General features: G+C 44.1%; 1 protein-coding gene across 1 annotated transcript in view; it reads left to right on the top strand.

Moving 5' to 3' along the window:
- DOCK3 (dedicator of cytokinesis 3) overlaps window positions 1-18375 on the top strand; it is a 301789-nt gene that overhangs the window by 227237 nt on the left and 56177 nt on the right. Inside the window, 5 exon segments of the mRNA XM_014584468.1 lie at window positions 2775-2945; window positions 6725-6917; window positions 8427-8554; window positions 11658-11804; window positions 13851-13949. Of these exon segments, the coding sequence (XP_014439954.1) occupies window positions 2775-2945; window positions 6725-6917; window positions 8427-8554; window positions 11658-11804; window positions 13851-13949 (738 nt within the window).

The raw sequence follows: 18375 nt of genomic DNA, 5'->3' as shown, positions 1-18375 counted from the left end.
TTCCTAACTCTTTCCAGTTAGCAGTAAAAGAATGGTAGCAAAGTAGTTCTGCCTTTTTTCTGTTCTCTTTTAATATTACATCATCTGCACTAAATACTAGGACTGTGTTTTTGTTCTTGTTCACATGGAAACGAGCAATGTTTCTTCGAGCAACATCAGCGCAAAGGGGCAAAATCAAATCGTAGGCCCGCATTTATCCTACCTCCTCTTCCTCTGCACATTCTGTAAAATCTGAGGCCACGAGTCTCATTTCTGTTGCATCCACGTTCTACTGAGCAGTCACCATCTCACCCAGATGCTGAGATGTGAACTGAATGAGGCCAGTCTGTCCCGCTTGAGGAAGGGCAGACAGGCACAAACACAGGTGTGGAACAGGGTGCTGGGTACAGCACGAGGGCCAGGCCTGGGTATGTTCTTCTTGGAACTCTAGCACCTGTCAGTGCTTACCACAATACAAGGTGGGGAAGGAGTGGTCTTCCAAAAGTTCATGGAAATGTGTATTATGAAAAACTGCATAAGTTTCAAAAACTTTTGAACCAAAATAAACTCATACTTTCATTTCATTTTGCCACAAACCTTTTGAAGTCCCCTCATATTTCAGGGGATAGAAGCTGAGTTAAATATAAAAGATCTTATGTGAGTCCATAATTAATTGCTTAAGGATACTGGAGAGGACCTTAGAGATAAAGTTGTTTTCTCCTAAGAACTATTCATTTTAGTCATTCATTCAGGAAACGTTGCTTGATACCTGCCATTGCATCAGATGCTGTGTTAGCCGTCTCAGGGGCCCAGGCAAAATAGGCTAGACCTTCATCGTCCCTCCATTCAGGTGAGGGGAAGACAGACAGTAAACATTAAGACAGGTGAAGGCACAAAGTCACTTACAAAACCTTGTTGATACTGTGAAGGAAATAAGACCATGGGGCAGACTGGGAAGGAGGGTTACTTCAAATCAAGGGTTTAGGGAAGGCTTCTCTGAAGAGACTTCTGAGCTGGAATTAGTGCTGAGAACTGGCACAATACAAGGGGGATTGTAGCAAGGATTCCACTGAGGAATTAGCGTGTTTAAAATCCTAGGAAGGAGGCCAGCAGGTGGCATGGTGGCTAAGACCCTGGACTCCCACACTGTCAACCGGGGTTCAAATTCTGGGCCTGGTAGCTTGAAATTCACTCCAAGGATGTATGCATGTGTGCTCAAAATCCTGAGAGGAGAATGAACAAGAAGGGGTTGTGGTGTGGCCATCCCCACTGGGGGCGTGATTTCTTACTTTCCTTTTTTTCTGTCTCTGTTTCCAGCAATCACACTCACCCTGTAGTAAAAAAAATTCTTAGGGGGGAAAAAATCCTAGGAAGGAAAGAGCTTGGGTTTTCAAGGAACCAAAAGGCAGCTGATAGCATGACTAAAGCAGAGGCTTTCAAATGTTAGATGGGGTGTGGGAGGTGAGAGGAAGAACTGAGGCTGACTCCAGGGTTCTGGCTGTATTAACTGGATTAATGTCAGGGCTGTTTCTGGAGGTCCAGGGTCCTGGTGACCATCAGCTTTGGGTAGGGGAAAGGAAGAGGTACATTTGAGGGAGCGCTTTTCTGACATGCCTTTTCATACTTATTCTCATCTTTCAGGCTTGTTCTCTACACCACAAACACTTAGGTTCTATCAAGCCACTTTTGCTTCTTCACCAGATTTCTATTTGCAAGTCTCCTTGACCAGACTATCAATAATAAGCCTCCATCCAACCTGTTCTCATCCGTGTTTGTAGGGTGCGTGCTCCTGGCCTGACCTCCTCATTTCTGGTATTATAGGCTGTGGCTCAGGAAGTGCTTCTTTATTACTCTTGATTCTGCGAATAGTCTTACTATTTGTAGTCCTACTTATTCCTTTCACTTTTAGAATCATTTAAAAAAAAAACATTTATTAAAAAAACAGAAAAGCTCTACTGTTAAGAAAAGGTGAAAAGAGCCCTTTATTTTTTACTTGGTTATATTATTTGTATATGAGGGACCTGTAGGGGTGTCACCATGGTTTTGAGGAGGACTTTTGGCAAAGTGTTCCAAAAAGACAGCACGGTTTTCTCTGCTGGGCTGTATCAGTTCCTCACCAGAGAACCATGAGGAGGAAAGGGCACAGGTGGCCTTCTTGGTGACACAAGGCTGTAATAACTTTTAGGATATCTTTTCCTTCTAGGTTTTTTAGCGTAAGCAGAAAAGGACAAGGCAGCTGTTCCAGCCACAGTTATGTTCTCCAGTGTCTCCACACTGGGTTGAAAGCACTCTTGAACCTTGAACAGATTCCATAGGCTCCACCCCTCACCTTCTAGCTCACTCTTCCACCCCACTCCCCTTCCCCAGCTGAGTCTGTCAGAAGTGGCCAGCGTTACCTGGGCCCAGCCAGGATGGTGCTGTTCCTAGAAGTCCAGAGGAGAGGGGAAGAGGAACAGTCAGGTGGTGATGGATGACTGGAAGGGATTGTTTTCCATGCTTAGCTAGTTTTTGACCCTGAAAGTTCTTAAATTCAACTCTTTATACAATCTATGGCTCCTTAATTCCAAAACCTTAGAAAATAGTAGTGAAATCATTTAATGATCCTTTCAGTAAGACAGCTGCTGCTTAGTGGCAATGTGAATTTTTGAGAAAAAAATTTTGTTAAATAAAGCATCTGTCTCCCTCGTCACCTGATTTTAGTGCAGAATTAGCTGTTAGTTTGCCCTTTGCTCCTACCTATGTGAGTTCCTGGGCGTCCTCAGCACTCCCCATCTCTTTTCCTCCCACCCTTCCAGGCCCTGGAATACCTTTTCAAGTTCATCGTGCAGTCGCGGATCCTGTACTCACGGGCCACATGTGGAATGGAAGAGGAGCAATTTCGGTCCAGCATCCAAGAACTTTTCCAGTCCATCCGGTTTGTGCTCAGTCTGGACAGCAGGAACTCAGAAACACTCCTTTTCACTCAGGTCTGTGAGCTGCAGGGAGTCTCTGCTGCAAGGTTCCTTTGTCTGAGCAGGTGGTTTCCTGTCCTCTGGCTCCCGGAGTCGAAGACACTCTTACCAGGACCTTGTGTGTTGTACACCAAGGAGTGGTTTATAAGATGGAACACAGCGACCAGCAGTTGGCATAATGGCTACATCGCTGGACTCCTGTGTAGGCGACCACGATTCAAGTCCCAGACCCAGTGGCTTAAATTCACGCTGGGCATGTGTGCGTGCGTGCCCAAGATCCCCAGAGGAGAATGGAGGAGAAGGGATTCTGGCGTGGCCATCTCCCTAGGGGGTGATTTCTTGCTTTCTGTCTCTCTGCCTCTCTCTGTCTTTCTGGCGAGCGCACACACCCTATAGTAGAAACCTCTAAAAAAAAAAAAAAGAAAAAAGAAAAAAGATGGGACACAGTGCTGTGTCACCTTCAAAGCCAGGTCTCAGCTGCCAGACGGAGCGGCTCAGTGGCTTTATGGGGAATGAAGCACACATTTGTTCTTATGGACCCTTTTTAGACTCAGTTTATTTATCTACCATAGTATTTAGTTTTGTTTTTATCAACATCTAATTCACAGAAGATATTCATAACATATAGGGAATTTTATTTCTGAATTAATCATTGTATTAATTAAAGAAAATTGAAATTAGTACTTGTCCATTCCAGAAATTCAAAGTGAAATGAGTTGAAAATAAATAGGAATAACTAGAAAGTTTTGACTAAGAGTTGGAACTAAATTCTACTTGAACTAGCAGTACGGGAAGGAAATTTGCTTCTTTATTAAAACTGCTTGGCGTGGCCAGCAAGTGGCATTGTGATCAAGGTGCTGGACTCCCACACGGTTGACTGTGGTTCAAGTCTCAGACCTGACGAGTTGAAAATTACACCAGGTGCATGTGCATGCATGCCCAGAATCCCAGGAGAGTGGAGGAGAAGGGATTACAGCATGGCCATCTCCCCGGCGGGTGATTTCTCACTTTCCCTCTCACTGTCTCCCTCTGTCTCTCCCAGTTTCTCTGGAGTGCACATGTCCTATAGAAACAAACAAACAAACAAACAAAAAACTGCTTGGCCAGTTAATCTGTTACCTTTCCCATGTAGTCTCACCTAGAACAGATCAAGGATTTATTACCCCATTCATAGGATTTTCTCTTATAAAATTGACATCAGCATTTTCTCTCATACATTTTAGTTCTTTGCCTTTTAAAAATAGATTTTATTCTTTTCAGTTATTTTTCTTATTGCTAGAGTGTGCATGCACTCACCAGAGAGAGAGCAGCACCCAGTGGGGCATGGTCACACCACAGTCCTTTTACCCCCCTTTCTCTATCCCATCAAGATTTAGGGCATACTTGCACATGTGCCTAGTGTGTTTTTCAAGCCACAGGCTGGGATTAGAACCACTATCAGTCGTGTGAGATCTGACTCCCAGTGCTGTGCTCTGGGCCAGCCCTAGTTCTCTGATGAGGGCCAATTATTACATCAAAACCTATGAGCGAAGATGGGCCTCTCTCCTGTCCATTTAGTTACTGTCAGTTGTATTGTTGTTACAGTGTATGTTCAAACTGTCTCCTTTCAGATTTGTCTACATTTTTATTTCCCATTTGCCTCTGTATTGACCCTTGATGCCAATTGCCTGTAGGCCCCTTGATCCAGAGGACAGATGATTAAGTACCCCAAGTAACTCATCTTCCTATTCTTGCCCCTTCAGCAGAGGCTGAGGACACCTACTCTTCCTCTCAGCCAATAAAAAGATATGGGGAGATTGGAGGGATATGAGGAGCTAGCAGAGCAAGGCCCATGTGCATTCTGGGAACTCGTCAGTGCCTTATACTCAGTGGCACGCTTCTGCCACATCAGTATAAATAGTGTATACCTGGTCTCAACTTAGACCTGTGTTAGAATCAGACTTGCTTCTTTGGTGCCAGACTCATGTTTCACAGTGAGTAAATTATTCGGTGAGACAGAATGTCTTTGATTATGACCGCTAGAAGATGTAAAGGTGCAAGTGTCCTTCTGTCCTGGTACCTAAGTATAGGAAATTTCACCATTGAAGAGAACAGATTAGCTTGCTACTGATAATGAAATGCCTACTCCTCCTCACCTTTGTCTTTTTGTATCTGAGCTACTTATGTTTTTGTGCTGTTTCTAATTACTGCAACCATTTCTCAGATATCTAGGCAGTTTTAAATCTGCAGATAGAATTCATTAAAGTTCTGTATTTGGGCCTGTCCTAAACTTAGATCAACATATGACATGCCTGTTCCCCATGGCATGAAATTTCACTCACTGTAGGGTAGGCCTGAATACTGCCTGATAAAGCAGTCAAGAAACAGCCTCTTCACCACCACTTGCCACGTTGAAAGAATGAGCTCTCACCTGCTTGTCTCAAAGTGGCTGTTTTCCTCTGTGGATCTTGGATTCATGGTGTATGAGGACTAAGTAGTAAAAAAAACCTCCTTGCTGCTTCCATTTAGACAAGAGAAAAGAATGAGAGTCAGCGTTTATTGAAGGCCTCCTGTGTTCTAGGCACTCTGCTGGACTTCATGTACCTAACAATTTCCTCATACCAGTATCGGGAGATACATAATAGCTCCTTCCCCATTTTATAGAGGAGAAAGCCGAGCATTAGGCATAGCTTACCAAAGGCTATGTGGCCGGTGATTGGCAATGCTGGGATTTGAACTCACGTCTGTAATCCTAAAAACCCATTCTCATTCTCCTACAGCACTGATTCCCAAAGGCTTATAACTGTTATATTATCGGACCGTCCTGAAGAGGCCATACCCTGGGTCTGCTGAAGAGCAGATTCTAGCAGAAAAGCCTGCATGTACATACTTCCCCGCTCCCCTCACCGGAACTCTAGCCAACATCACCCACACCCAGTTTGTCACTGACTATACCCTTACGTTCCCTGCACTCGAAACTGTCAGGCGTCACATATGAAGGGGATAATTTACAGAATCTACCTCAGGGAAATGGTCTTGCTGGCTGCGGAGCCGTGATAGGAGTTCAGCTGGTACTGCTGGAAGACACTCGGCTCTCTCTGCCATGCTTTCTTTGAGAGATCCCTGGCTTGAGTTTAGAATCAAATTAGAAAGTGAAAAGGTTGGTCATAGAGACAAAAAAAAAAAAATTAATTCACTTTACTATCAAAACCTGCTGTGAGGACCAGCAGTTAGCCTAGTGGCTATGTCGCTGAACTCCCATGTAGCTGACTGTAGTTCGAGTCCTGGACCTGGTGGCTTAAACTCACGCCGGGCATGTGTGTGTGTGTGTGCCCAAGATCCCGAGAGGAGAATGGAGGAGAAGGGATTGCGGCATGGCCATCCCCCCTGGGGGGGTGATTTCTCACTTTCTATCTCTCTGTCTCTCTCTGTCTGTCTGGCGAGCGCATGCACCCTATAGCAAAAACCTCTCCAAAAAACAAACAAACAAACAAAAAAACCTGCTGTGGATCTTGTCACATTGAGCAAATTTCTTTTTATACGTACCTCTTCTCTTGCCAGTAAATGCTCTGGAAAACTATGGAACTTTGGCCTGGGCCACAGTAAATTCTCTTATTTTCTTTTTTAGTTCTTTTTGATCCATACTCTAGGAGTGCTGCAGGCCTTGGCAGAGTCACAGGCCAGGTAGAAGCCCACCCAGGGTAGATGCTGCAATGCCTTCTCGACCTCTCACCACCCAGTCTCATTGTCTGACCTGAACATAGACATAGACCTCACTAACTCAGAGCTAACCTCAGCTTCATTTGCTTCTGCAGGCTGCACTCCTCAATTCTTTCCCAACCATCTTTGACGAGCTGTTGCAAATGTTCACTGTGCAAGAAGTGGCAGAGTTTGTGAGAGGGACGCTGGGGAGCATGCCTAGCACTGTGCACATCGGGCAGTCTATGGACGTGGTGAAGCTGCAGTCTATTGCCAGGACAGTGGACAGCCGCCTGTTTTCTTTCTCAGGTAAATCACATTGGGAAAGTCAGACTCACCTTTTCTCCCTTCCAGGGTGATAGCCAGATAGCAATCAAAGGATCTGTTTTATCTGCTGTCACACAAGAAACCAGTGACCCCCTTAACATGCATCATTCAGTAAACTGTTGGAGAATGCACTCATGCGCTCCTCAGAGAGAGACAGAGAGGAAGAGAGAGGAAGCACCCCCCCCCCAGAGAGATGTGGTCATGCTACAGTGCCTTCCCCTCCACTTCTCCATCTGTTATAATTCAGGGCATGCACACACATGCATCTGGCATGTTTATCAAGCTGCCAGGGCTGAGATTTTAACCACATGATCAGCCATGGAGGATCCAGCTCCCTTAATCATTAGGCCATGGGGCTGGCCCCCAGACAACCTTTTAAACAGAATAACTGTTACTCCATTTTAGTTGAACATATTCTAAGTATTGGACAAGACAGTACCATAATCTCTGTCATGTGTCATGCCATTTTCTTTGGCTGATCATTATTTTCTTTCCATATTTCATGTGAAGTAATAAACTGTGAACAATAAATCCAAAACATTATTACTTTTTTGTGTTACTGATAATCTTACTGGATTGTGCTGGCCATTTATGGTGAGACCTGCAGGTTACCACAGTCACTGACTCTGGGAGTCAGGGACCAGAAACATGTTCACATTTGTATTTCACTCTGAGCTTAGAGAAGCGCCCAAGAAGTAAATGCAGAAGTGCCATGATCACCTTGTTCAACAGATGAGGAAAATCAAGCCCAAGGAAGGGGTCTACTTGCCTAAAGTCTCAAAGTAACTGAGTAAGGGAGTTCGAACTAGGATTCAGCCTTTCTGACCTCAAGGAATATAACCACCTCCTGATGAAAATGTTATTCAGAAAACACTGGGGATTAAAGAAAAGAAGCATTTAACTGTATGCAGTAGGATTGGCGATAAGCTTGACTAATTCTCAAAGGCTATGACAAGACAAAAGCAGTGCTTCTCTTTAACCTGTGCTGTGACACAATGACCAGCATCTCACAAGCCCAACAAGGGGTAGGGGTGGGTCCAATGCCTATGGCAGGGTACACGTCAGAGGGTGGGAGAGCCAGGCCACCAGGCCAGAATGTAAGGAAGGACACTGATCAAGTCCGCATGCTCAGTCAGTATGTAGTTCAGTACTAAACATGCCATTTTAATGGAGTTTTCTCTGTGCACTGTGGAACCTAGTCATTAAAGAGATCTCATGTGGAAGCAGACTGCTAGCATTCCTCCTTCACAAATGCCATGGATGCTGGACTTGAGATGAGAATGAAGGAAAGAAAGATGAGAGAACGATGTCATGGGATACTCTCCAGGCAGCAGGCTTTCTGGCCTGTGTGAGGGAATATGGTGACGTACCTTCGTCCCCATCTCAACTCCACCTGCTTGGAGAACAGCTAAGTCGCACAATGCCACGAGCTTCCAGCAATAGCTGGTTCTTCCCTGGAGGGTTTCTTCACCCTTGTGTTTTCTCTCCCAGAATCCCGCCGCATCCTGCTTCCCGTGGTTCTCCATCATATTCACCTTCACCTGAGACAACAGAAAGAGCTGCTGATCTGCTCAGGGATTCTCGGCAGCATCTTCTCCATCGTCAAGACCAGCTCTCTGGTAGTGGCCCCACACCCACTCAGCCCCACTCATCTCTGCTCGCGTCTTATATGACTTGAGGTGGCAGCAAACCAATGGAGAGTGCTTTGTGCCCTCTCAGTCAACCAAGCTTTCATCAGTGACAGGAAGGTGCCCAAGTGAGCGGAGGCCTGTGCCGCCCAGCAGGCTTCTCGGTGCCACACGCTCCTGCTGTTGTAAAAAGTTGTGCTCCCATCGGTCTTCCCAGAATGATAAAGTTATCTGTACTACCAGAAAGCCCAGTCCTGTGCCTTGCCACTTGTATCGCAGGTATTAACTCTGTATTCCTGGGAATGTCCTCAGGATACTATTAGGCATGAGCACAGGGAGGCAGACCCAGACTGAGAAGCAGCTTGCACTTTCAGACTTCCCTGTCTGCTTCCTGACAGCTTGACTCCACCCATATGGCATTCCCGTCCCAAGCCAGGTGAGGTCAGCATGGAAAGTAAATGTGCCCATGAGAGCACTGAGTTCCTGGCATGGTAGAAGGATACTTTAGGGGTCTCATTTCAACAGGTAATGCATTTGCCCATCCTTCTTGTTTTTTCTTTTTAAAAGGTATCTGTGGTAGGAGGGGAGGCATTATGGTAAGGAAGGACTAAAGGAAAGCCATGTGTGGATTAGGGTAGGAATTTATTTTAGTGATATTTACATGATATATTTATGATAATAGGATAAATGCATATTTTAATAGAAAATTTAGAAACCATAGTAAAGTACAAAGAAAGAAATGAAACATAATTTTTTTTTTATTATACCATTTTATTGAGTTAAGATTTCTCGATTTCAACTGCATTTAAGTAAAGACCAGCAGCCAGGTGAAAGGAACAGACAAAGCTAGACTATTCACCGGAAGCAGGAGAGGTACCTAAAAGAAAGAAAATGCTTGGTTTGACAGGGGACAGAGCAGCAGGGTGTTCGGGTGTCCAGACTTAAAGGACCATCTGGTGACAGGGCCCAGCCTGGCAGAGAGTCACTACGATGGTGGTAATGGCCCTATCATTTGCTCTTGGCTCCAGGCAGGTCTTGGCAGCTCACCTCCCACCAGGCCTCCGAGAAGCCACACCAAGCACATAATGTCCACTTAGGAGCCCAAGGTCATTTCTGTGGGGCAGGGGTCGGGGGAGGCAACCTAACTGCTAAGGAAGAAAAGAGGCTAACACCAAAAAGAAAGAAAGGAAAGGACAGGAAGGGGGGAATGGAAGAAACGAGAACCAGTAGAAACCTGAGGAGATGGTCTGGTACTATTTGTGGGGCGAGAGAGTCTAGTGTAACTCCTGTAGTGGCTCACAAACACTCTAAGATATGCTCCAGGTAAGTGACACTCTCAGTTCCACAGATGAAAAAGACAACTGACCCCAAGAGTTGCTCAAATTCTCTATGTGGATTAGGACAGAGTATAATCATTTTGGAGGCATGGGTAGTGGGAAGATGGAATTTAATCTACATAAAAAGCTTTGAGGGCTCTTCAAAAAGTTGAAGGAAAAGTTTTATGAACAATTATGTGTAAATTTCAAAAACATTTTTGCACCAAAATAAATTTGTACTTTAGTTCAGTTTTTCCATTATCTTTCTGAAATCTCATATTCTCTCTCTTGCTCCCCTCTTTACATTCATTTAGTTTCTAAAACAGTGACTAGCATGTGATAAATGCTTAATGAATGATAAATTGATGGACAGAGAGAGGATGGACATTAGGACCAGAAATCGTATAGGTCTTGGAGAAGGAATAATAATCTTTTTGTGGGGCAAGCAGGTGGTTAAGGTGCTGGACGCCCACATGACTGACTGCTGTTTAAGTCCTAGACCCGGTAGCTTGAAACTTCAACCGGGTGTGTGTGTATGCATGCCCAAAATCCCAAGAGAAGAATGGAGGAGAAGGGATTGCAGCATGGCCATCCCCTCACCAAACCCCCCAGGGGGGGATGATTTCTTACTTTTTCTTTCTCTGTCTCTCTCTGTCTCTCTGGTGAGCACATGCACCCTAAGGCAAAAATCTTTTTTTAAAAAAAAGAATCTCTTTGGGGCCAGCAGGTGGTGTGGTGGTTAAAGGTGCTAGACTCCCACATGGCTGACCTCGGTTCGAGTCCCAGACCTGGCAGCTTGCTTTCTCACTTTCTCTCTCATTCTATCCCTCTATGGTCAAATAAAAATAAATAAATAAATAAATAAATGGATAAAGATAAATAAAATAATCAAAGAAAAAATTAAAAAAAGAATCTCTTTGTGAGATCATTGAAATCAAGCTACAGAACTTGAGATGAATGTGAGAGGTCTATAAAAGAATAATGCAGACTCTTTTGAGATTCAGATCCTGGGGTTAAGAAGCAGCCCTTAGAGAAAATGAAAAATGTGTGACTAACATTATATGAAAAAAAAAAAATCTGGTCTTGTTTGAAGAAAAAAAAAAAAAAAAAAGGCAGCGGCAGCCCTTAGTGGGAGACATGCTCTGTTCTTTATGAGGCTTCCAAGGAAAGATGCAGAGGCCAGACTCCTTCAGGTGGACCAGGGAACATGAGCAAGAGAACCAAGGAGCTGGAAATGGAACCTTGGCATATCTGGCAGCATTTGGGGCTGGCAAAGATCAACAGCACCCAAAAGGAAAACCCAAGGAGAAGATGGAAAAGCGAGATACTTGCGTGTGCATGAGCAGTAGGGAGGGTGCTGCCACTGCACTCTGTGGGTGAATGGCTGCCCATGTGTCAGTTTATCATTTCCCAGATTGTTAGTCAGCAGGGTTGGGCTTTCTCCTGACTATTTTAGGAAACTAAAGAGAGCATTTGACTCAAGACCTTTGCTTCTGCTCTGAATGTCCAAGTTAATGTATCTGCCTGAGACTCAAAACCAGGGGTGCTGCTAGGTTAGGGTAAGGCCCCAACCACCATGCGTGACCTCAGTGGCAAGTGTACCTCACCTCCTCCCAGAGCCATTGTCCTGGGCTCCTTGAAAACTGAGCGTTGGTGACGGTGAGAACTTGAGTTGAGAATCCAGGCAGAAGACCGTGCCTGACATGGCTGGCTTAGTCAGTGCCGCCAGCCGCACATCCACTGGTGCTAACTATGTGCTCTCTCGCTGCTCGCTCCAGGAGGCAGATGTCATGGAGGAGGTAGAGATGATGGTGGAGAGCCTCCTGGACGTGCTCTTGCAGACTCTGCTCACCATCATGAGCAAATCGCACGCTCAGGAGGCGGTAAGAGGGCAGCGCTGCCCGCAGTGCACAGCCGAGATCACTGTTAGTAACTAACATTCAGGTTTTCTTGCCTTCTTTTCTAACCCGGGGCTCCTCCACACCACCCCTCATCTCACCATCCCGCCACCTTCATCTCTCCTCCCTCCTGCATGGTTGGTGGCATGCTGCCCTCTTCCCTTCTCAAATCTGACCCCTCTCCATTCTGAAATCTCTAGTTCAGAGTTCATACTCCCATAGTCCACTTCAGGCAGATTCAGGGAACACTTCTTGTCCTGTTTTCCTGCACACTGTTTCAGCTGGCCTTTGCCTTTGAACCAAGTCAGTTTCTTTGATGTGGGATGAAGCCGAATAGGAGGTCAGAGGTGAAAAATAGCCTACTTCTTCTCAGAACCCTCTCCTACAGGCTCACCTAAATGATGCACAGGACAGAATAATTTACTCAACAATTGCTTACATCTACAGATTACTTGTTTTTGTCCATAGTGCTTGTATATAAATTTCTAGCATTAAGAAAAATGTGATGAGGTTGGATTGCACTGGTACTAGTGAAAAATGTTTTCCTATGGCCTAATTAGAAGAGAAACAAGCTGAGAAAGCCCCTCGGAAGGGGCAGAGGGGCAGCGCCTTGGGCTCCCCCGTGCCTCCACTCGCGTAGCCAGAGTGGACTTCTCAGCCCTGACGTGGGAACATGATGCACAGTTGGTGTGGGATCATTCCGTCAGCAGGTGGGAGCTTGATTACAGCCATCTCTTGGGAGAAAATTCTCTGTGTGAGTGCGCCAAGCTCCAGCATGCTATGGAGAACAGGGAGCAGGCAGGTGCTCTGGAGCACTGGGTTTGGAAGGAAGGCCTGTTCCCTCCAGAGCCACTGTGCAGGTCACTCTCATTACAGGTTAAGAAAAAAAAAAAAAAAAAAAAGGACCCTGGCATGTCCTGGTAGCCCAGCCTTCTAACCAATACATAGTGCTTGCTGCAGGCTAGACCCTGCTTTAAGCACTTGACCAGTTTTAGATCATTTGGAGGTACTAATGAAGTGCTTCACTTTATGTAGATGGTGTTGACGACAACCATAGCTTATTGAGCTGTCCTGGACTGTGTATGTAAATGCTTCATCTACATTAGCTCATCTGGTCCATGCAAGTGGATTACAGCTTATTGTGCCTGTTTTTCAGATAAGAATGAGGTTCATGAACACATGTTTTGTGTACATTTATATATATATATATTTATATTTATATTTATATTTATATTTAAAGTAATTTCAAAGCTCTAGAGAAGATTTAAGAGTCTAAAACATGGCTGTCAAACTCCTATGAATTGAAAAACATTTGAAAATTATCCCAGTGAAATAATTTTTCCCTCCCTTCTGCTGGCTGCTGCTGGGAGAAGACCATGCCTGTCTTCCCCGTGCCAGACTGCCCTAAAGGCAAAGGACCTTGTAGTCGTTCAAACAGGGTTTCTCCCATACACTCCAGTTTGAACTTGAAGGAATTTTGAAGGTGCCTACTTATCCTTAAATTTCTACCTACAGCCCATAGTTTGCTCCTCAGAAAGATCGGTTTGGGCTCCTGTGGCTTTCAGGCTGTCGTGCTGCTCTGCTGTGTCCCATTTGCCTGCCCCGATAACCTGGGCAACCTCAGGGGGTCGCCATGAAGTCCTTGCAGAAAGGCTACTCTAATCCAGTCTGGTGAAGGAGGTCCACATTCTGCCCGGAGAAGTCCCACACTCCCTGTTCCAGATAACCGCTACAGATTCAGTTTGGTTCTCTGGCAGCAAATGACATTTAACCAAAACTTCCCTAGGAAAAAAAATGAGAACATTTGTCTCAACTTTTCAGTACTGCTTTGTTAGAGGTTAAGATTTCAACAGCCTCATCTTAAGAGGCCTTAGTAAAACTCCCAGTCCCTCCAGGCCTCCCTCAGTAGAAAAGAAAGCTCATTTTCAGGGCCAGAGTTGTCACCTTTCTTCCATGATCATTGGGCCATTTCAGACCGTCCCTTCTCTCCTTGCCCTCTTTGGATTGGGGGAGGGGGGATGTAGCCCTTGTGATAGGCTGTACTGAGTGAGTATTTTTTGGGTTGGTCCCCAGGGAGAGTATGTGTCCTGTCTTCTCTCACTGCTCCGCCAGATGTGTGACACCCACTACCAGCACCTCCTGGACAACTTCCAGAGCAAAGATGAGCTCAAGGTAGGCACCAGGAAACAAGCATGCAGCCAAGTCTGCCCAGGGGCCTTTTTCCCTATTATGGGGACATGTGCAAGTGACCAGCACTCCTAAGGGTGTGGAATTCGCCAGCCCCACTTTACATAAGTGTCTGACTTTTAGAAACTGAGAGCCATCAGTGTCCCCAACAGCTAGACCTCCAAAACACTAGCAGGTTTCCTGTGACTGTGAGCAGCTCGTAACTATGGACTTCTGTCTGAGCTGCCATGGGCCACACTGGTGGTCAGCAAACCAGGACTTCTCCTTTTTGGAAGAACTTGAAAGTCCCCTTCTTACTTTGCTCCTGCAAACCAGGCTTCATTATTTTAATAAGCATAGTGCTAACCATGGTGACATTTTTTCATTTAGGAATTTTTCTAGAAAGTACCTGTAGAGAACAAAGGTATGTACCACCCATGAGCTGGCAGGCTCTGGCTCTGGAGCACTGAAGGGAGATAGTAGGGAGCAGTGGGCTGAGCTGGGACCTAGACCCCAGGAAAGCGTTGCCCGTGCCGGGCATGGCCTCCGCTGCTGGCTGCCCCTGGGGTGGGTGTTCATCTCTGGGGAAAGGGGCTCTTGTTGAACAGTGGGTCTGCGCTTGACCTCTACAGGCACCCAAGTCATTTGCATTTCCTGGAGTACAGTCCACTGCTTTTATTTGTGTGATCTGTATCTTCCATGTTGTGTCGATTAATGTCTATCAGCTGATGGATATTAATTATTGTTTAGTAATAATAATTACTATTAATTATTATTATTTCTTGTATCTGATCTGGTCTCCCTTTCCCCAGACATGGGTCTCTACACATAGATATCATTAACTCATTATAGTGAGGGCAGTTTATCATTCCAAAAATGTGACTCTCAATAGCTCTTGAAGTAAACCCAAAGTCAGCCAGTGACCAGAGCCCACATCCAGATCCAGCAGCGCTTGAGCCCGAGTTCAGAGCCTACAAGTCCAGAGTTGGCTGTTCCAGATCATTTTCATCCTGTGTGTGTGTTATGCTAGCTCAGGCTGGCATTAGTCTCTTACTCTTTTAATTAAATGTTTTTTTCTCACAAAAATAGGTGTATGTAACTTTTTCTCTCTTAGGTCTCATGGTCACAATCCTCTTGCCTCAGCCTCCCAGCTGGGACTATAGGCACATAACACTATACTCGGCCCTTTTCTTTTCAGACAGCATCTTGCCATGTTTCCCAGGCCAGCCTTGAACTCACCATCCTTCTGCCTCAGCCTCCTTGGGTTGTTTAAATTATAGGTACACACCATCACTCCTCACCTTCAGGTTGGACTAGGAATTGAACCCAGTCCTCCCATGTGGGCCCAGCCTGGGCCTGTGGACAAAATTCTAAAAGTCAAAGCATGCTGTAAAACTTAGGATGTAACACTGGCTGCCTGGCTCCTCCTGAGCTACGTCCATTTTCTACTTGCAAGAGACAGCCAGTTTCATCTCTTTCGCTGTTCTTCAGAAAGCTTCTACTGCTACCTCTTAGATCATTAATTATTAGCTATTATTTGTTTTCTTTCTAAGGAAAATGAAGATGATTTTCCTGAGTCATTCTTTTCACACACACACACACACGTCCTCTCATTTTCCCAATGCAGTTTTCATGCATTTTATTTAAATTGGTAACTGGCTTTTTCTTTTTAAAATTATACATAGGTACCTACTGTGGTGAGCCAAGACTTATACTGTGATTATATTTTCTTTCTCATAGAACTTTTAGTGTTTCTGAAAATTAATTGCCTGTTTTTCTTCTTTTTAAAAATCATCAGAGGGTGTAAGTACTCACCAGAGAGGGGGAGAGAAAGGGAATGGAAGTAAGCACCCACCCATGGGGCCTGATCACACTTCAATCCCTTCTCCTCCATTTCTCCTTCCTTTCTAGAAAGTATCTAACTTAGAAAGAAAGCTAAGGCCAGCCCCATAGCCTAGAAGTGAAGGAAGCCAGATCTCACATGGCTGATCACAGTTTGAATCCTGGCCCTGGCAGCTTAGAAAATATGCCATACATGTGTGCATTCGTGCCTCAAATTCCAACAGAATGGAAAAGAGGTTACAGCATGCTCATGCCCCATTGAATGGAGTTTTCTCCCTCTCCCTCTGTCTCTCCTTGGTGAGTGCACATACCCTCTGACAGATTAAAAATCTTTTATATCTTTGGGTCAGACATGTTTTATTAGATATTATACCAAAAATACAAGTACAGAAGAAAAAAAATATAAGTTAGACTTCATCAAAATTAAATATCTTTGTGCTTCAAAGGACCCTTCAAGAAAGTGAAAGACAATCCACAAAAACACAAGAAATTATCTGCAACTCAAAGATCTAATAAAAGACTTGTGTCTAGAATATGTTTAAAAACAAACAAAACAAAACAAATAAAAACCTCTTACAACACAGCAGTAAGAAAAACCCCAATTTTAAAAAATGGGTAAAGGATTTAATGAATGTTTCTCCAAAGAAAATATAGCCAGTAAGCACAAGAAAATATATTTAATGTCATTAGTCATTAAGAAAGAACAAATCAAAACTACAATAAGATACCACTTCATGATGAAAGTGAATATAATGATTAAAAAAAAAAAAATGACAGTGGTCTACTAGTTTATAGCTCTGCCTTAGCCTTCATGTCCTGTTTACACAGAGCCTCAAGATCTGCCAAATGTGGAAGATTAGGACTTCTCAAGTCTTCCCAGGGAATATGCAGATCTCTTCCCATGCACATGGCTTTCTGAATTCCCAGAAATATATCAGAGTTTTTTGAAGCTCCCTAAAAAAATCTCAATCCGCATATTTTTCTTTAAGTTTTTTGGCCATTCTTGTGTTCGTCCCCAGCTAATATGGCTGCTTCATGTAGCTGATATGTTAAATTCCATGGCTGGTTTTTGTTTTGTTTTGTTCATTTGTTCTTTTTTTTTAACCCCCTAACAAATACCCTTAGGGTAGGGAGTTCCTTATTGCATGAACTCTGAGTCAGGTGAAATAAAGACAAGCCCTATTAATAAAGCTTTCCCAGGGAGATGCTAAAAAAGGTCAAATAATAATCCTCTGGGGATGGGGCTTTTTTAAGGAGTTCCGAACCATTCTGTCCCTTCCAGTGGTTGCTAGGCTGCTGGTCTTCATGACCAGTGTGGGTTCCACAACTGCTTGCTTCCAAGGTTATCTTGAAGGGGGGAAGGGGATGGGAAGAAGGCAAGTTTAAATTCCAAAAAGTTCACTATTCTCACTGAGATTCATCTTTGCTTGAATAAACATTTCTTGGTATGTTGCAAGCCTTTGGCTAACCAGTCTTAGTCACTCTACTACTTTCATGGAGGAGCAGATTTTTGGAGGTCTTTACTTTCCATTTCTGAAGCACTTCAACCACCAATGTGTGTGTGTGTGTGTGTGTGTGTGTATTTTAAGAATTATTTATTTAATTTTATTTATCATTCTTACCATTTTCTAATTTGACCAGAGAGAGAGAGAGAAAGTGAAAAAGCAAACTTTCAAGTCCTGGACCTGAACTATGGTCCGCCATGTGGGAGTCTGGCACCTTAACCACCATGGGACCTGTCAGCCCCCAATGTGTTCTTAACATCTGCAAAGAGCGGGAACCAGCAGTTAGTGTAATGGCTATGTCGCTGGACTCCCATGTAGTCAACCGCAGTTTGCGTCCCGGACCCAGTGGCTTAAAACTCACGCCAGGCGCGTGTGCGTGCATGCCCAAGATCCCGAGAGGAGAATGGAGGAGAAGGGATTGCGGTGTGACCATCCCCCCTGGGGGGTGATTTCTCGCTTTCTGTCTCTATGTCTCTCTCTGTCTGTCTGGCGAGCGCACGCCCCCTACAGTGAAAATCTCTCCAAAAAAAAAAAAAAAAAAAAGTTGCTATAGGGCACATGTACTCACCAGAGAGAAAGAAAAGGGAGAGTGAGAAAGGAGAGTGAGAAAGCAAGTCACTAGATCTGGGACTCAAATCATGGTTGGCCACGTGAGGGTTCAGCATCTTAACCACGCCACCACCTGCTAGACTCTTCCCCTTGTGTTTTCGTTGAATGATTAAATTATCTTTTAAAATTTTTTTCTGAGAAAATATATATATGAAGCCAAATCTCTCTAGCTACCATTTTAGCTGTAACCTTTTTGTCATTTATTTCCAAATATTCTATAATTTTCTTTTTTGCCTAGGGTTAGTTACTAAAATGCTACTTATTTTCCAGATTGTATAGTGAATGTATAGTTTTGTTATTAGTTTCTAATTTTATTGCAGTATCAGAAAACATTTTAAATGAATCCTTTCTAATTTATGATATCTTCCTTTCCATTCTAACATGTTCTATTCTTTTAATGCTCCAAATATTCTCAACAAGAATGTATATACTGGTTAGTGGATATATATATATATATATATATGAATATATATATT

The sequence above is a fragment of the Tupaia chinensis genome, unplaced genomic scaffold (assembly GCF_000334495.1).
Source record: "Tupaia chinensis unplaced genomic scaffold, TupChi_1.0 Scaffold147003_1, whole genome shotgun sequence".
Lineage (NCBI taxonomy): Eukaryota > Metazoa > Chordata > Mammalia > Scandentia > Tupaiidae > Tupaia > Tupaia belangeri.
The sequence above is the reverse complement of the archived record's forward strand: the minus strand, read 5'-3'. Positions and strand labels throughout refer to the sequence as shown.